Source organism: Nematolebias whitei, chromosome 3, assembly GCF_014905685.2.
Source record: "Nematolebias whitei isolate Nwh7 chromosome 3, NemWhi1, whole genome shotgun sequence".
Taxonomy (NCBI): Eukaryota; Metazoa; Chordata; class Actinopteri; order Cyprinodontiformes; family Rivulidae; genus Nematolebias; species Nematolebias whitei.
The window spans coordinates 24,638,694-24,657,533 of record NC_056500.1 but is presented as its reverse complement, the minus strand read 5'-3'; the positions used below and the strand labels follow the sequence as shown (position 1 = coordinate 24,657,533).

At 41.5% G+C, this 18,840-nt stretch overlaps 2 protein-coding genes across 2 annotated transcripts in view; both read right to left on the bottom strand.

The window, feature by feature from the left end:
- Positions 1 to 181: 181 nt before the first annotated feature.
- On the bottom strand, positions 182 to 4,568 carry commd2 (COMM domain containing 2). Its single transcript, XM_037674719.1, has 6 exons — positions 4,377 to 4,568; positions 3,512 to 3,589; positions 3,139 to 3,221; positions 1,900 to 1,974; positions 1,729 to 1,827; positions 182 to 614 (listed from the first exon to the last, which is right to left on the bottom strand). Exons 1-6 carry the CDS (start codon positions 4,441 to 4,443, stop codon positions 417 to 419), a joined length of 600 nt encoding a protein of 199 aa, XP_037530647.1. The 5' UTR covers positions 4,444 to 4,568; the 3' UTR covers positions 182 to 416.
- A 6,021-nt stretch (positions 4,569 to 10,589) lies between these two features.
- Positions 10,590 to 18,840, bottom strand: part of lmnb2 (lamin B2) — a 16,352-nt gene continuing 8,101 nt past the window's right edge. Inside the window, exons 6-14 of the mRNA XM_037698144.1 lie at positions 18,749 to 18,840; positions 18,277 to 18,348; positions 18,053 to 18,178; positions 15,785 to 16,005; positions 15,242 to 15,476; positions 14,305 to 14,412; positions 11,560 to 11,679; positions 11,404 to 11,484; positions 10,590 to 10,946 (exon numbers count right to left, since the gene is read on the bottom strand). Of these exons, the coding sequence (XP_037554072.1) occupies positions 10,911 to 10,946; positions 11,404 to 11,484; positions 11,560 to 11,679; positions 14,305 to 14,412; positions 15,242 to 15,476; positions 15,785 to 16,005; positions 18,053 to 18,178; positions 18,277 to 18,348; positions 18,749 to 18,840 (1,091 nt within the window). The 3' untranslated portion in view covers positions 10,590 to 10,910. The remainder of the gene's footprint in view (positions 10,947 to 11,403; positions 11,485 to 11,559; positions 11,680 to 14,304; positions 14,413 to 15,241; positions 15,477 to 15,784; positions 16,006 to 18,052; positions 18,179 to 18,276; positions 18,349 to 18,748) is intronic.

Sequence of the window (18,840 nt, the reverse complement as noted above, 5' to 3'; positions counted from 1 at the left end):
CCTGTCCTCTTTCTCTGCAGCTGCAAATCTGTCCTCTGTGTCTCTGCGGCTGTAAACCATCACGTTTGAAAACTTAAAACATGTTTAACAGGAAAAGATGTTCTGTTTTAAAATCTCTTCTGTGCCTAAATAAACCACCACAAATACATTTTATACACATTTTATTAAGAGAACTGCAGTACTACACACAGAACCTTTGACCCAGTTTGGCCCGATCAGACTCGGAACATCATGAATGAAGTGTCTCAGCAAAAACAAACTTTCTCATCAGGATCAAATCACACGTTCTGCTTTGCATCTCTGCAGAGATGCTGAACTTTTATCATCCATGAAGGCAGAATGTTGAACCACAGGAGGTCCAGAAACACCCGGTTCTGAACACGTTCTGAAAGATTCAGAACATGTTCCACAAAGAGCTATTTAATGTTCCGTAGGATCCGTCGGGTGTGGCTGGTCTTCACCGCAGCTAAAGCAGCTTCCAGAGTGGAGATGATGTGCAGGAGGGTTCTCGGGTCAGTCTGCAGAACTCTGCTGCTGCTATCGGAACCAGAGGTCAGGAGCAGTCGTGTCGTCACCATGGGAACGACCTGCTGACGGAGCGAACGACTCGCCAGCTGACAGCAGGAAGAAACAGTAACCAGAGTTAGAGCCGTGAGGACCGGGACAGATGTGCTGGTTCTGACCCATTTGGATCTAGTCTGAATGTGAGATTAGTGATATGATCAGGAGTAACTCAAGTTTACTCCAATCAAAGGGCTTTGAATTTGGTAGAACTGGACTGATTCTGCTTCAGTCTTTACACAGCAACCTCTCGATCAAACCAGTTCCATAAACATGACGGACCTACGGTGGCCCTAAGGTGTAAATGAACAACATTAGAAAAAACAATGACATTTGAAAAAAACGGAATTACATTAAGCCAAACAGGATTTTATTTTATTTTTTTACTGTATTAACAGCATAAAACCAAACAACAGAACAATATACAGCACACATCAGAGATATGTGTGTACTGTATATTCTAAAAAAGTTGTCAGGTCCTCTGGATGTTCAAAAAACAACAAAAAATAAATAAAATCGTAGAAACGTTTCATCTTTCATCCGAAAGGCTTCTTCAGTCTGACGAGCTGTATTCAGCTCAGTCTTATAAATAGCACCTTCAACCAGTGGGTCAACCAGTTAGTTGTTGACATTTAAAACCAGTTGTTCACATGAATCAAGGAGGACCATCAGCCTAACAATGGATCATTAGCACCCTGATGGCTGCTTGCTATCCACAGGGGGCTGAGTGATATTAGCAGTAACAGCATTGTATGAGGAAGACAGTTGAACACAGAAGCCTCCAGAGGACCCGACTTAACTTTTGTACATTTTTCTACATGGATTATTGAGCATGCGTCAGGATGTACTGTATATTGTTCTGTTGTTTGGTTTTATGCTGTTAATAAAGTAAAAAAAAAAAAAACTTCCTAGTTGGCTTAATGTAATTCTGTTTTTTTTTCTAATGTTGTTGTGATTTTTTTTTTTTTTTTTTGTCAAATGTAATTCCGTTTTTTCAAATGTTGTTCATTTACACCTTAGGGCTACCGTACGGACCTGTTCAGAACCTCTGGTACCATCAGAGTGAAATGGGTTTCATGTGATCACACACAGGTTTTGTTCAGAACGCACATTTGGATCAAAACATTTTAAACAAGGAGACAGCAGAACATTCAGTACCGCCCTCACCTGAACGTCCAGCCTCCACTCCAGGTTCTGGTAGGCCGGCTGACTGTAAACCAGCTGGTTCAGGAGGGTCCGGATCTGCCCGCGGTGCTCCTGGTACAGCTGGAACATCAGAACAGTTTAAAGGACCGTTCTGCTCAAAGAACCAGACAATTATAGAACGCTAAAGGTCACCTGCAACAGGAACCGATTAAGCTCTTCACTGAATCCCAGAACTATAACGGAGTCCAGAAAGTCCACTTCAGAGATCTGAACACAGAATGAGACGGTGAAGGTTCTGGACTCTGATGGCTCAGCTTTCCTGCAGTAGTTTTGTGTCATTTAAATGATTTAAAAGTTGAACCCAACCTGGATAAGGCTGCTGGGACTTGTAGTTTTTCCTGACGTCTATTCTTCAAAATATTAAACTTTATTTAAAAAAAGACACCAATCATTATTTTAAAACTTCAATTCCTTCAAAACTGTTTTCTATGAAACTGACTTCAGCATACCAGCGCCATTTTTGTCTTCTGCTCCTTTTAGCTTCTCTGACAGTTTTAGCTTTTAGCTACTGTTTTGTGAATTGTATCTTTTTTTTTAACGATTCTACTAATTTGAGCTTTTACCTACAATTTTTAGCTATTTCAGCTTTTAGGTTCTGTTCTGCTAATTTTAGATTATATATACCGCTCTACTGGTTTTAGATTTTAGCAATTGTTTTGCTGACCATATCACTTCACTATGGTTACGGTAATTTGATTTTAATTGATTACAGCATTTAGCTAAAGTTTAGTTAGTTTACGTTTGGCTACAGTTCTGCTCACTTTTCCTTGTGTATTGCTAAATCTTAGCTTTTAGCTATAATTCCGCTGGTTGAAGCTTTTTGCTACTATTTTACTAATTTTAACATAAAGCTTCTGTTTTATTATTTTATTTCTGCTCAGAGCCCTGAGATGACATGCTATGACTTGGCACTATATAAATAAACTGTATTGAATTTAGTTTTCAGTTGTTGCTTTTAGCTAACATTTAGCTGATTTTAGTTTTTATTTATTGTTTTGCTAACTTTATCACTTTGCTATGATTCAGATAATTTGAGCCTTTACAGTTTAATAATTTCAGTTTTTGACTGTTTAGCTAGTTTAACTTTTAAGCTACTGTTGTGCTCAGTTAAGCATTTTCCTATTGTTTGGCTTGTTTTAGCTTTTAGCTACAATTCTGCTGGTTGAAGCTTTTAGCCACCGTTTTGAAAATGAAATTTTTGCTACAGTGATGCATAGTTTATCATGTTTTTCTCTACAAATTAATAATTTTTTATGCTGATTTTGTGCCTGACCTCCTGCGACGTGGAAAGGAAGAAGCGAGTAAAGATAATGGATGAAAATGTGCCTGAACGTTTGTTGTTGTTGTTGCACAGAGTGACTCTGATCCCACCATGTGTTTGGAGCTCTCCATCAGCAGGAACACCAGACCCTCCACTCCACGCTGGACCACTTCCACAGGAACACACAGCTTCCCTGAAAGCATCATGAACTTTGAACTTAATGTTCTGACAGAAGGAGGAGGAAAATAAACTAAAATATATATTTCTAAAATCTTACATACATTTTGATAAAAAATAAAAACTTCATAACAGAAAAAACAAACCTCATCAGTTAAACACCTAAAAAACAAATCGAAAGGTGACACTAAAACCATAAGTGGACTCTTCACCATCTGCCAGTTCAGCCTGGGCTGCAGAACCGAAACGAACAATGTTCTGTCAGAACATCTGGACCCGAACAACAACAGCTGGAAACAAACTTACTTGCTGCCCCATCGTAAATCTTTGGACTAGTTCCTCTTCGTAAGAACTCCAACGCAATACGGCCAAACTCTTCAACCACTGAGGAGGAAAAAAAAGTTCTGTAAACACTGCCCAACAGATACAACTAGTACCCTGTACCTAGTACTAGTACCATCCATCCATCCATTATCTTTACCCGTTTATTCCATTTTGGGTCACGGGGGGTCGCTGGTGCCCATGTCCAGCAATCACTGTGCGAGGGGCGGGGGACACCCTGGACGGGTCACAAGTCCATCACAGGGACACATAGAGACAAACGAGACAAACAACCATTCACTCTCTCACTCACACCTAGGGACAATTTAGAGTTACCAATCAGACTAACATGCATGTTTTTGGTCTGTGGGAGGAAACTGGAGTACCCGGAGAAAACCCACGCAGTCATTTAGTTCTTATCTTTACCTCTGTGGATCTATGCATTTTATTCTGTGCACTTTGCTTGTTTAGATTTTGCTGTACAGCACTTTGGTTGGCCTTGTTGCAGTTTTTAGTGCTTTATAAATAATCTGTGACGGTATCTGTTTTAAACATAGCTGTGTGTTGTGGATCAGATTCAGGGACTACCACACCAAACTTTTAGTGTCTCTAAATTACAACCACACCAAACTTTTAGTGTCTCTTACATTACAGCCATTTTTGTTCTTCTGGGGTCAGCTGGCTGTGGCGACCATCTTGAATTGTAATCATCAGGTGTAAAGTTTCATTAGAATTCGTTCAGTGTTTTTTTTCAGTAACAATACATTCCTAAAGAACCAGAGCTCCGCTTCCTGCTGACCCGCTCACAGCCACCGGAACCAGAACCGGACAGACAGGAGTCAGAACTCACCGGAGGGCTCCACGGTCTGAAGGAAGGAGAGGTGGTCTTTCTGATCCTCGGGTAGAACCAGCAACATCCTGAACACCTGAGCTCACAGTGTTGGTTCCGAAATAACTACTTCTTCGCTGATTCCATTCCGCCTCCGGAGTCCTCCCCTGCCGTCAGAGCACATCACTGCCCCCTGCTGGACACTCGAGGAAACGACTCTGGACTCCGTTACAGCGGATCTTAAACCATTTCAAGATGGCTGACACAGCCAACTAAACACAACCACACACACACAAAAGATTGACAACTATTTATCTTTCTTGTTATTATGCACAACTCAACTTTAAATTATACTATAAACACACCAGAGCTGTGCAAACCAATCAGAAACAGCAAGTGCAGCGTGGCACCAACCCCCATGTTTAGGTCATGGTGTTTGTATCTGCAGCAGAGATGGATGCCATGGCTCCAGGAACTAAAGGTCCTCTTTCAGTTTTCCATAGTGCTCTAATTAGCCCATTACCCCGAGTGTGAGGGAGGCCAGATCTGAGGACTCCCCAACACCCAGGTTACATATTTAAAGTCAGATCTGATGAATTGTGCAGGCCCAAGAACTGGATGTTATCCACACACCATCTCTCCATGAGGAGCGTGTTCTGACCACCTGCAGTCCATGATCTCCTAGGTCTTGGCAGCGTTCAGGAGCCAACAGGCTGAGCAGCATTAAATCAGCTGATGGATCTCATCTGTTAAAAGGATACATTTACAAACCAACGTCATTTAAGTTTCGTTTGGTGTCCTAGTCTCCATTAAATCTTCAAAACATTCAGACGCTTCATTTTTTCCCCTCACATACAAAATCAAAAATACAACTTTTTAATGGAAAATTTTATTGATCGTACAAAAATTAGATCAACATGTAATCATAAAAGGAAAAAAGTACATTTTTTATTTAAACCCCCTCCACATCCACAGGAACAACAAGGCTATGAGTAAAAAAAAAAAACCACATCACAATCTATATAAAAAATAAAACAATTCATCCCAGACTTATTTATTTATAGTTTCCCATTATGGGAACGTGACTCCAAATCTTTATATTCAGAATAAACTGAAGTCCACAACTCTTTACTCTCTTCAACTTGTTTTATGAGCTTGTAAAAACGTATCCCATAATGTTCTATGAAACGATTAACCTAAGATGTACTACGTACTTCTTCAGATGAGCACCTGATCACTCCTCCTGCTCAAACGACAACATATTAAGGTCACCACGAAGGAAAACGTTGAGGAAGAGCTTTCTGTTGTTTCAAACATCTGAGACTGAAATATCACGATTAAAGGCAAACAGGTGTTTCCAGACTAATCTGGACTTGTCTCAGTGTCCGTAGCCAACACGATTCAAAATGGCTGCCAAAGCTAAGCGATATTATCAAACACAAAATGGCTCCATATCAGCTGAGTTTAAATATCAAGCTAAAACTTGGTGTGACAGTAGCTGAAAGTCATTAACACAAGCTCCAAATGCTACTTTTTATAGGAAATCATTGATTAAAACTTTAACATCAACTGTTGGAGTCGAGCCTGTTAGCAAAATATCCATAAAAGGCTATTTAGGCAGTTCAAGGTGTAGTTGTGTCAACAGCAGAACTCAAAGAACTTCCTTCAGACCTTCACAACAAAAGTCTCAAATAAACAGTGTGGACCTTGAATTCCGTGTTCTCTTCAGAAGGTTACTTACTGAGGTCCAGATGTGCCAAAATATTTAATGTGCACGAAGTTACTATGAAACATCTGGCTTTGCATCGGTGACGGTTTGGGTTTTGATTCCTGTTTATATCTCTAAATACCATATTTTGGCTTTGACTTTATTCTCAACTTGTCGTTCCACCTCTACGTGGCTTTAACCTGCAGGTTCAGGAGTCAGGACACCGAACAGACCAGGAGAGACCACCTGGGGCTACAACAGAACCAAGTCCGACTGCAGCCCAGAACTAGAGTCAAGGAAAACATTTGGAATAGATGTCACGGTTCTTCCAAGTTAAGACAAAAAAGGCTTTTCTGAGGAGTTCAAGTCCTCCAGCAACAGGGCAGGTGTCTGTGACACGGACCACAGGGGTTTAGGTTGGAGTCACTGAAGCCTGAAGGACACATCTCACTGGGTCAGGACTACTTATTAACACAAATCCTTGAGGAGATAAAGGCTAATTTTGTTGGTTTCACTGAATTAAAGTGTTTGTGCCGAAGCGACCAATGAGCCACACGCATGACTGCCCACCTCGTACCTGCCGCAGTCTTTGTTCCCACCTCCAGTCAGCCCTACATTCAGGACTTAATCAACTGGACTAGAGTTTAGAAATGAAGCCTGCCAGGTTGAGATCATCCTTCACATCTGCAGATGGATGGTGCCATGGATACGTGCTCCAGGAGGACTGCTCCAGACATGTCTTCTCAGATACACTCATGCTTCTCCTGGGGGGGAACCCAAAGCATTCCCAGCCCCCAAAACACATTATCCCTCCAGAAAATTCAGTCTGCCCAAGGGTTCCCACCTAGTGGGACTTTCCATGAAAACAATTTAAAGATCAGATGCCTGATCCACCTCAGCAGACTTCTTTGGATCTACTGCAGGCTCCTCACTCCATCTCCAAGGCTGAGCCCGGTCACTCACTTGTATCTGGGATCTCGTTCTTTCTGATTCATACCTCATGACTGCAGGGGAGGGCTGGAATGAAGACAGATCAGTACACCAAGAGCTTCGCCTTTGGACTCAACTTTGTCCACTACGTCTAACAGGAGCAACACCCTCATTACTGCTCAAGAAGCCCATCCATCTATGTTTCCATCCAAAAATCAGATGTAAACAAAACTCTCAGGAACTTAAAACTCCTCCACTTGAGGCAAAGACAAACTCAGACTGGAGGGAGCTTATTTTTTCTCTTGGTTTAAGTTTGCCAACAGCTGAAGCCTGGTGAGATGCTGCTTTTGACCATGAGCTAAAATCTGAGACACCAGAGCCGACTCCACGTTGGCCCTCTCTGGGTACGAACAAGAACAAGAACTCTGGGTACTGACCACGTCTGAACAAAAGAGGGAATACAAAAGGCTGAGATTTTTGGGACTCAAATGAGGAGAACATCTGGAAGAAGCTCAGAGGATTCTTGTAGATCTTCTACACCGAGGTAAATTGAAATGAATCCTTAAAGTAGAAACAACGTCAGATTTCAGTGTAGCTGTCAGGTAAAATACTCGCAGACAGGAAGCTCTTTATGTCTTTGAGACCCTGTTCACATTGTTAACGTCAGTCTTCAGCTGTGCCGTTTTAACTTGAACCACCTCTGGAGGTGGTCTGGACCTCTTGGCAGTGTGAACAGCTTCACAGGAAGCTGAGAGGACCTCTCGGCGTAAAAAAAAAAAAAAAACCCAAACAATTTACTCATCTGTCAACTTTTTAATAATAATCTGCAATTTGTGGGAATACTCTAAAATACAGCTTTTAGTTTATTAAGCGAAAAGTTTTAAAGACTGTTTATTATAACCAAACAATTTGTTCTGTTGGGATCAAAGACGGAAGGACGTGAGAATGAGTTTCTTTACAGTTTAGTTTGTTTTATTTGCTTGGAGCTGCAGGTTCACTGTCGATCACGGAGCAACAGCGTTACGTTTCATGATATTTTCCTGATTTAACGCAGAGCTGAGGTTGAAGGTAATTATGGGTAAGTTTATTAAGAGTTAAATTAAAACGGTGACTGAAATGGCTCTGAATTATGTTCATGTCAAAATATTGGTTCAGGTGTCTGAAGTACATGAAGTGTGTGAGGAGATGAACTGTTGGCAAAATGTTTTTGACAAATATGAACAGGCTCGAAGAATCCTTATTTACTCTGAATACAGACACTAATCTAACTTTTTTCCATACAACTCATTATTACTACATAAATATTTAAAGGAACCAGTTCTATTTCAGTTTAAAAATCAAACCCCTATATTTTAATCAACATAACTACCAGTAGTTCTTTAATTGGTTTTAAGAAGTATTTCCCAAATACCTCTAAATTCTAAAATTCTCAACTACAGCTTAAATTTAGACCTCCTGCTTAGTGTTTTGTAGTGATACAAAAAGCAAAAACAGTAAATTTACACAGGAGAAAGATTCAAGACTTCTCAAGAGAGAAACCCAAGGCCTCATGCACAACAACTTGAAGAAAATGGGAGCACACAAAATAAAAATCTGATGTACTAAACTGTGCATGAATCCAAGAATATTTAAGCATAATGCACAATGAAATGTGAGATTTATGCGCTCCTGTAACAGTTACTGGTCAGGTGACGGAGTGACGCTGCAGAGCAGGTGAAATGGTGAGACGTTGTTAGTTAATGTTTCCGAGTCACCACCCGGCTGGTTCTGATGGGAGTCGTCTTTCCTTGTTTAAAACTTGTTGCAGTCTAAACGCAGCTTCTCTGCAGCATTTAGTTTTTATCTACGTCTTGAGCTGAAAATTAGACGGCATTAGAAAAAATCTGGTCGAATGGGAAGAAAGAATCTTAGCTTTTAGTTAACAGACTGTTTTTTCACAACAGTTTGTATTTAATCTTTCAGTTTGTGATTAAAGTTGACGATTCAACATTTGTTCAACACTTTAATGTGGTGCTCAAGCCCACCTTCCCATCTTTAAGCAAGCAAAACAGCAACAATGGAAAGGAAAACTCCCTTTTAACAGGAAGAAACCTCTGGCAGAACTAAGTATAAGTGCTATATGTTGTCGTTATTGTATGTTCCCATACAATGATGAAATTAGTTCTCTGCATTTAACCCATCGCACCTGGGATACACCCAGTGGAGCAGTGGGCAGCTATTGAGCACCCGGGGAGCAATTAGAGATTAGGTGTCTTGCTCATAGACACCACGACATGTGGGAATGGCCCCATCGACCCCATTTCAGCCTCTAGAACTAGGCTCAGGACGAGCGGCCATCTGCTTTTAGGAGCATCACTCTCCTAGCCTCCCTGGTAAGGTCCATTCGGGGATACTGAAGAAACGAGTCCAATCGTTGGTCTAACCTCAGATCCAGAAGGAACAATGCAGGTTCCGACCTGGCCGAGGAACACTGGACAAGCTCATTACCCTCACTAGAGTCCTTGAGGGGTCATGGGAGTTTGCCCATCCAGTTAACATGTTGTGGAATGGGAGAAAGCTTTCGACCGTGTTCCTTATGGTACACTGTGGGGGCTCCCATACTCCATGAGTATGTGATAGGGGGCCCGTTGCTACGGGCTGGTCAGTCTCTATACAAGTGGTGTGAGTTTGGTTTGCATGCCAGCGGAAAATAATGGATGGATTTGATGCGGGACGCTAAGATGACTGAGGAAATGTTTATCTCACTCTTATTTGACACTTATTTAATATTTGTTGTTGTTAATGTTCGATTCTTCTGTGAGGGGCGACATCAGGAGCAGGAAAAAGAACGAGTTTCACTTCTCACTGACCATAAACCAAACTGTTTCCACTCCAGCATCCGTCAAACACAAAGCAGGAGATATTGCTTCTTCTACCCCTCAGGAGTGTCTGATAATTATTTCCCAGCATGCCCCTGACGTGTTGCCAACAAACCAAAACCTGTAGAAACGTGCGCATGTCTCCATATTTGTCTGTAATGATGCATTTGAACTTTTGCATGGAAAAGGCTGTTTGCGTGTTTGGACACTTCATGCCTGAGGCTCCTGATCTACGAGGTTTCTTCCAGCAAACAGGTTTCAACGCTGAACTGGAGCTGACTCCGGTTCTTTGTGTTCCCAGCACTGTAAGCTCTGGTTCTAAAAAGTTCCATCTCAACACAAACTATTTCCTGTCTGGAGCTTAAGGTGGACTCGTGGAGACCAGCACCCAATGAAATGCTCTGAATTTTATGTCTAAAAATATGTAGTAGGTTTTACTTTTACTTTGCTTAATTTAAACCAAAATACTTTGTTTTAACATGGAGAAGTCAGATCAGCAGTGGAATAACACGAGCGATAACTAGAACCAGATCAGAACCACCCCCTGGTCTAACCTGTTAAGTGGAAAAACTCTAAGACCAGGACTCGCAAGGACAACGTGTCCTGCATGTCTTCACTTTGTTTTGTGCCTTTAACTCCAACAGCTGACAACCAAAAACTGAATATTTCACTGGAAAGTTGGCATTATTGCCAAATAAATGCATTTTCTCAACGTTTCATTAGATTTTTTTTTTCTTCTTTTTTGCAGATTACTATTATGTTACAAAAAATTTAATCTACAGCAGATTTGACCAAAATAAAGTGTACAAATACTTGGGATGAACAGTTCAGATTTAGTTTTTTGGCGTCTTGTTTACTGACAGTGGTTCTGCTGACTATATTTCAAGGAAAAAAAAAACAAAAACAAAAACAGCCCAAATGTTCTAAAAATTTCTAGTAAAGTCTGAAATGATAAAAACACTAAATGAGCAAAATTCTTATTGGAATGGCTCTCAATAAAAAGTAATAATAAAATACACAAAGATAAGTGGATAAAACCATAAACACAAGCAGAAGGCTTCACATCACGGCACACTCTCTTGACGACACTTTGCCCTGAAGAACAAACAAATGTTTAGTTAGAACCTTGAAGAATAAACTGTGAAGTGTGAAGAAAATAAAAGTTAAAAGTGCAAACAGTGGCTCATTGTGGTCTCCATGGTAACCACACAGCCATGTGGCTGAGAGGCAGACTAAAAAGTAAGCCTCAGTCAGCCCATCTGATGGTCAGACGTGAGTTTTTATGATTCTACAGTTTTTTTTATAAACGCTTTAATGAAGGCAGGAAATGAAAAACATTTAAAAAGTCCTGTGTGTTATCTCACATTGAAACATTTAAACTGTAAGAACAGGACAGGAACCCTGACTTGTTTTTGACTTTTTAACACTCTGGTATGATTTTAAACTAGTAATAAAACTCCTGCCTAGTGCACCCTGACCTGCTCTAAATCTGAATTCAGCTTTTGTATTTCAGAACCAAAAATGTACGAGGGAAAAATGACAAGTATTTTACCGTCTGCACCACTTCATCCTCCTCCCCTTCGCCGTTTTCTATCTCCACCTGAGTCTTGGTGACACTTCTCGTGGCCACTTCCTGCAGGACAGGAAGTCAGCCCAAAAGAATCTATGATATTAATATATGACTAAAGAAGAAAAGGTTTATCGTTACCTCTCCGTCAGCGTTGATCAAAGAGGTCACGATGACACTTCCTGTTCCCCAGTTAGCCTGGCTCTTCCACAGTAAGTCAGAAGGTGGACTGTGGGCGACTCCAGCATCAGCAGACCACACCTGAGAGTCAAATTCATACAAACAGAGCCAGACATGTTAGAGCTGAGGCAAAAGCCATAAATGTAAATATTTAATCTGTTGATCTCATCAACAGATGTGGTGGGACATCAACAGTGGGAGGAACAATAGGAAGAAAATCAATCAAAAAGTGTGCATTTAATCAAATTTGTCACTTTGATTTTAAATCCTCATGATCATAAATACTTTATTTATATATATATATATTTTTATATTTGCAATAGTCCCATCTGTGTGTGAAGCGCTCAGGGCTCCACAGAGGCAGGAGTTCAGGAACATTATTTAACACTGAACACTGTGTTCACACGGGACAAAATGCAAACCATGTCTAGAATGTGGGTGAACAACTTTTCAGGAAGTGACTCCTGATCGACTCAGACTGCGCGAGGAAATCTGCGAGGGCACATGGATCCAAGCAGAAAAGGAGGCTGTCGTTATCCACCACTGTGACAAACTCTTCCTCTTGAAAACTCAGTTTATTCAAGACTTTGCAGCTAATATCAAAGCTACACCTGCGTAGGTGAAACATTTTTAAAATGAGAAGAGCTGTGAACAAAACACCAGAAACATGATGGAAATGTCCTTCACATCATCATCATCATCAGTCAAAGATGAGACAAATACAACAGATTTACACAATATTTACAGTAATTTCTACAAAGTGTAATGCAGTGTTTCCCCTACTAGTATATAGGGATGCACCGATCCACTTTTTTATTCTTTTTTTTATTTTATACTTCCGATCTGATCCTGATACCTAAATCTAAATATTGGCCGATACCGATCCAGTTCCAATATCATCATCGTCATTACGGATTTTAAATGAGGCTGTAATAATCTCCTCTCAAGTACAATTTGTACAAATATATGCATGCATGTCTAAAAAGGAAACTTGAGGTAAGTTTTATTAATGTTGGATAAGTTTTAAAGTTAGAATTAAATCCTGCTAACACAAAACATGTTTCTTTTTATTCCTAGCTTTAAAGTGGATATTAAAGTGATTAATTTAAGTGATTGTTTAAAGTTGTTTTTTTTTTTTAAATAAAGGGCAGAATAAGATTTTTCTTCTTTCTGCACTCTTTTCATTCAACGTTTTGTTTTTGATTAATTTGTTCTGTTTCTTTTAAATGAATGAATAAATGAATAAAAAATAATGTTAAATGGCTTCAAACATCTGCTAAATTCATGGCATAAATCAACAGACATGTTCCTGTTTTTAGTATTTTACATCACTTTATAATGTAGCTGCTTTTGTTTTTAATATAATTTTCAAATCATATGTTTTTTATGATTATCTACTGTTGTACTGATAAATATCTCCTGGAGGGTAAACTATATCTTGGCTGCAAGTATCAAGTTGTGAAATCCTTAGTTTTCTACAACTGATAGTGGTTGGTCATTAATTATGATGAAGTTTAGCAACTTCTCTGTAAACATTTGAGCTCCGGGGCTTCAGCGATGTCTTCTTCTTGTTCAATCCAAAGCAGGCAGCCTGATTTCGGCCAGCCGCGCTCAGTCTGTCCCTCCTCAGAGACAGGCAGACTGAACGCGGCTGGCCGGGGTCGAGTCGCCTGTTTTGGGTTGAGAAGCGTAGCGCCCTGCTGAAGCCCCGGAGCTCGAATATCCAACGTAAAACTAACTTTACCGCGGTTTAATGTGACGCTATGGCTCTGCAGACATTGCACGTTGCTGTCTTGTTTTGTGGTGCTTAGTGTAAAATACTTCCACACAGAGGACATGTTTAGATGAAAAGTTTGTTAGCTGTTAGCCACAGTGCTGCTAACTCAGTCCTCACGTTGTAGCTGGCTGCAAACTATGAACTGGATTTCCTGAATGTGAGGCGGGTCTTATTACTCTGAGTTCATGAGACACGCCTCCATTCAGGAAATCCATTCTATAGTTTGAAGCCAACATGCATCATGGATCAGAAAAATCCGATATGTAAATTATGTTGGTATTGAAGGCCAATACGATACTGGACCGGATCTGCACCATCCCAACTAGTATACAAGCGGGGCGCCCCGCCCCGTCAACAGAACCGAGCGCCCCGCCTACTGAACCGAATTGTGCGTACCCCCGTCAGTACAGATGTAGCACTAAGCTAGCAGCATGCAATACAGGCATGCTAGCTAAAAATTTAAAGGCAGTGCTCACTCCGTCTCTTCCCTTACACTGAACCCCTCCCCCTGTTTGAAAGCTGCCGGTACAAACAGCACGCAGCTCAGACGAAAATCACAGACAAGATGTGCGCCCCACCATGGCAAGTTATCTGGGGGAAACTCTGTAATGTGAACATTTAAGTTTGCATGTTAGGCAGATTGGTAACTCTAAATTGTCCCTAGGTGCGAGTGAGAGAGTGAATGGTTGTTTGTCTCGTTTGTCTCTATGTGGCCCTGTGATGGACTTGCGACCCGTCCAGGGTGTACCCCGCCCCTCGCACAGTGATTGCTGGACATGGGCACCAGTGAACCCCGTGACCCAAAATGGAAGAAGCGGGTAAAAGATAATGGATGGATGGATGAAGTTTGTATCTGACGCAAGTTCGTTTGACAGAAGTATAAAATATCTGATGTAAAACAAAGGCTCGTAAAAAAATGAAATTCTTACCGTGACGGTCCGTCCAGCCTTGAGGACGTACTTGGGGGAGAACTTGTAGAGGAGCTCGTCCTCGTCATCAACTTGTCTTCTTATTCTCCAGTTGCCTAAAGGCTGGTCCTGTTAAACACAAAGAAACTAACAATCTTCTACAACGGCAACAGAAATTGTAAATACAAGATACCCGGTAACTAAAAACAACAAACGTCAGGGGGAGTCAGATTTCAGAGACTTTGTGTGTTCAGTTTTACAACTTTATGCTGCTGATGATAAATTAGATTAACAAATCCTGTGGTGTTTGCATAAACACCGTGTTCATGTGCACTGTCACAGCTGTGAAGACTTCTTCAACTCAGCTTCAGTTGCTGAGTAGCGGGGACATCATGGGACAGTGTCTTTAATGTCTGGTTGGAGGACAGAAAGCGCTCACTGAACAGGAGGATGTTTGGACTCATTCTGCTGCACCTTGGCCCAAAGTAACGTTACAGGTCGAATGGACCATGATCCAGAGGTGACATCACAAAATGCTTTTCTCAACAGGGTTACTTTATTGTATATATTCCATATTGTTTCAATTTAGTGAAGATGGATAATATCAAACAAAATTCTTGAGAATGTTTAGTGCTGTAAAATCATCTACGAACTACTTTAATACTGTTGCTATTTAGTTTATTTTTATACTTTTTTTCCTGCTAAAACCCAGTAAAACTAGAACTCAGGGTTGCCTTTTCTCAACATTTCATACTGCTACAGTCACCAGATTATATTTGAAGCTGATATCTCATATATATATCACCTTGACACGAAGTTTGCCAAATATATATATATATTTTTTTTACATTTAACTGACAATTTAGCACTCCATTATTAAACCACATTAAAACTACAGCTGTGTTGTGCCTGTAGGGCGTATTAAGATCTGGTCTGAACTAGCCGAGTCGTTCCAGACCTGCTCGGTGTCGTTGGCGAGCGTGACAGCGTTTCCATCCATGTCGGTGGGAGAGATGGTGACGACTCCGCTAGCCGTGGCCTCCTCCGACACCAGCAGCTGCTCCTCTCCACGGATCTCGGACACTTCCTGAACCTCGGCCTCGGCCCTCTTCCTCTTGGAGGTGCGGGAAGAGGAGGATCCTGTTGTCCTGGAAACAGTCACTCGAGCCGATGGAGTGGGGGACAGTTTTAGCCTGGAAGAAACACACAATCACCAACTAAAGCACATCTTGAAACACACCTACAGAGCGTTTCTACGCAACTCAGATCTTAAGTTGGACTTCTTTATGAATGGAAATCTTGTATATTCCCTTGTGGCCTGCTCCGGTTTAATTTTTTTTATTTTGACTCACAGTATTATATAATCACAATCCAATACCTGCCCCTGATGTGGAATCGGGATTTTAAAGGCAACAAACAGAGGAAAGTGTCTGATAACTCAGGCATGACATTGTTCTGCAGAGCTCGTATTAAAACACACAACTAAAAACAAAAGATGCACCTGTGTTCCTCTCCCTCCAGCAGCTTCCTGTAGGCGTTGATTTCCATGTCCAGAGCGAGCTTAACATCCAGCAGCTCCTGGTACTCATTGAGCTGAGCGTTCATCCGGTCTCTCAGCGCAGACATTTCTAGTTCTTTTCCTTCGATGGCACGGCGGTGCGCATCTCGCTCCGAGGACAGAGCGTCCTCCAGCTCTTTGATACGATCCTCTGAGGCAGCCAGCTACAGACACAAATACAGGACTGATCAGAACCAGGAAGCCCGAGGAAGAAACGTGTCACCAAAGACCATTATTATCAGTTCAGTTCGAAACCTTAACCTGTCGCAGCTTCATTGTTTTGGACAAACCCTTAACGCAGCAGAAAATAACTGAACAAGCACCGGTGGAGGAAACGGGGGTTTAAATTAAAGCTTTTATGGTCAGCGGTGCTTCATGACACACAACCTGATTTCAGGGCCGTGAGCTCCGCAGGGTGCAGGAAGAAGCAAAGGTCAACATAAGAGGCTTCAGTTTGTCCGAGACAACCTATTTTCGTCTCGGACAACCAAGTGAAACGGACACGAATTAACATGAAATAACGCTCTCAGTTCTTGTGATGGATCTCAGTCAGCTGCAAAAGTGGGGAAAAAACATGTTTTGTTGTGGTCGTTCTGAATTCATCCACTCTAACGATGATACAGGGATTACACTGACGTCGCTTTCAAACAATAAACAGAACCAGATTGAGCCAGTCAGAGCAGGGCGGGGCGGGTCCTGCTGTCTGATACATGGCGTGTGTGCTCACTGTTCCAAACTTACAGACTGCTGGTGAGAACACCAGTCAGCGTTTCCTGGAATATTTTCCAAGGAGGACACCCTGCTACCCTAACTCAAGGTGATGACGTGACATTATTAAACGCAGTCTTCTCCCACCCTATCAAACTGAACACCCCCCAAACAACAACAGTTTGGTTCACATTGCTGGAAGTAAGACGGACCCTTCAGGGTGGGAGTTGGACTCCACCAGGGCTGCCTGTAGTCACGATTCTGTTCAGAACTTTCATGGACAGAAATTCTCGGTGCAGCCAGGGGGTGGAGGAAGTCCTGTTTGGTAACCTCAGGATTCCACCTCTGCTCTTTGCAGATGATGTGGTCCTGCTTGAGTCATCGTGCTGTGATCTTCAGCTCTCACTGGAGCGGTTCGCAGCTGGGATGAGAATCAGCACCTCCAAATCTGAGGCCATGGTCCTTAGTCAGAAACGGGTGGATTGCTCTCTTCAGGTGGAGGGTGAGGTTCTGCCTCAAGTGGAGGAGTTCAAGTATCTTTGAGTTTTGTTCACGAGTGAGGGAAGAATGGAGCGCGAGATTGACAGACGGATTGGTGCAGCATCTGCAGTATTGCAGACTCTGCGTCGGTCCATTGTGGTGAAGAGGGAACTGAGCTTTAAAGAGAAGCTTACCGTTTACCGGTCATTCTATGTTCCTACGCTCACCTATGGTCTGGAGCTCTGGGTAGTGACCAAAAGAATGAGATCACAGATACATGCGGTTGAAATGAGTTTCCTCCACAGGGTAACTGGACTCTCCCTTAGAGAAGTTCAGTTATCCAGAAGAGACTTGGAGAAGAACCGCTGCTCCTCCACATGGAGAGGAGCCTGTTGAGGTGGTTCAGGCATGTTCGACAGGGAGGAGACACTGGACACGCTGGAGAAACTGTTTCTTGATTGGTCTGGGAACGACTTGGGGTTTTCCTAGATGAACTGGAAGAGGTGGCTGTGGAAAGAGATGTCTGAGCCTCCCTGCTCCAGCTGCTGCTCTTGAGACCCGATTTCAGAACAAGCGAAATATAATGGATGGATGGATAAATTGTACGGTCATTAACAAGTCAAAACTCTTGATGGAGAAAATTCCACTAATTCAAGGTCTTTTAAGGCAAAAGATTCATTTTTGTTGGAACTAGTTTGTTAATTAATTTACCACCTTAATTCTGTCTAACTTGTGGCTTGACGTTTAATTTCTCCTCCATCAAGATCCCGTTCCTCCACTTGTACAGAAACACTGATGCATTTCTGGTCAGGAGGAGTGAGCTGTGATACACTGGACGCCCAGAAAGTATAAACTCATCTAAAAATGTGTACACTCAATGTTAGCAATAAAGTAATTAAATTTATCAACCTAAAACATTAAAAAAAGATTATTAATATGCACGTGAAAGCCTCAAAAATGAAAGGTACCGGTGCTTTGGAGTTACAGCAATAAAATAAGCCTAAACGTGTGTTTTAGAGTCACCTGTTTCTGCAGGGCGCTCATCTGATAACCAAGACTCTCTATTCTCATCCGGGACTCCTGCAGCTCCTCCCTCGCAGAGCTCATAGCTTTGTCATTCATCGCAGAAGACACCTTGGCATTATCCAACTAAATTAAAAGAGACAGGCAGATTTAAGTAAAAAAAAAAAAAAAAAAGTATAAAATTTAAATATCGACAAGCAGAAAATAAATGATGCGTTTGTTACCTTGGCTTGAAAGGTTTGCTCCAATTCATCCTTATAGAGAGAGACTTGCTCATCGTGCTGCTTCCTCAGATCCTGGCGGGATAACAGAAACCAGATTATACGAGGTTCTCCTGTAACGGGCCTCTGGTGTCAGAACACTGAGCTCGTCCACACCACATCATGTACTTGGAATTTATTTATTTATGATTTCTTTTTTCATTATTTGTGAAAATTGACAAAGTTTTTTTTTTGTTTGTTTCATCTATAATCCAACCTACACCGTAAACACAAACTTCATCTATCTACTGTTAAATTGTATTGAATTCAGCCACATGGAGGCATAAAACATACAGGAGAAGATCATTCCCGATGCTAACCGGACTGCTGGAAGCTACTCTCAGAACAACATTCTAGTTTTACAACAAAGAAAATGATGTTTGTTTGTTTTTTAAATACTTGGGACTCTTTTGTTTTAAAGCACTGGTAAACATACGTTTAAAGCTTGTGCCAGTTTGAACTCGTAGTCCTGCCTGACTCCAGAATCAACCTCAACAATTCTTTGTTCCCGTCGGTGCCGAGATTCAC

What these genes read in the sequence shown, in the direction of transcription:
- commd2 (XM_037674719.1), bottom strand. Translation starts at nt 4,443, where the DNA reads ATGTTGCTGGTTCTACCCGAGGATCAGAAAGACCACCTCTCCTTCCTT. An exon ending in TCAGACCGTGGAGCCCTCCG is followed by an intron (nt 3,590 to 4,376) that starts GTGAGTTCTGAC and finishes TTTCCTCCTCAG; the next exon opens with TGGTTGAAGAGTTTGGCCGT. An exon ending in TGGAGAGCTCCAAACACATG is followed by an intron (nt 1,975 to 3,138) that starts GTGGGATCAGAG and finishes TTCTGTGTTCAG; the next exon opens with ATCTCTGAAGTGGACTTTCT.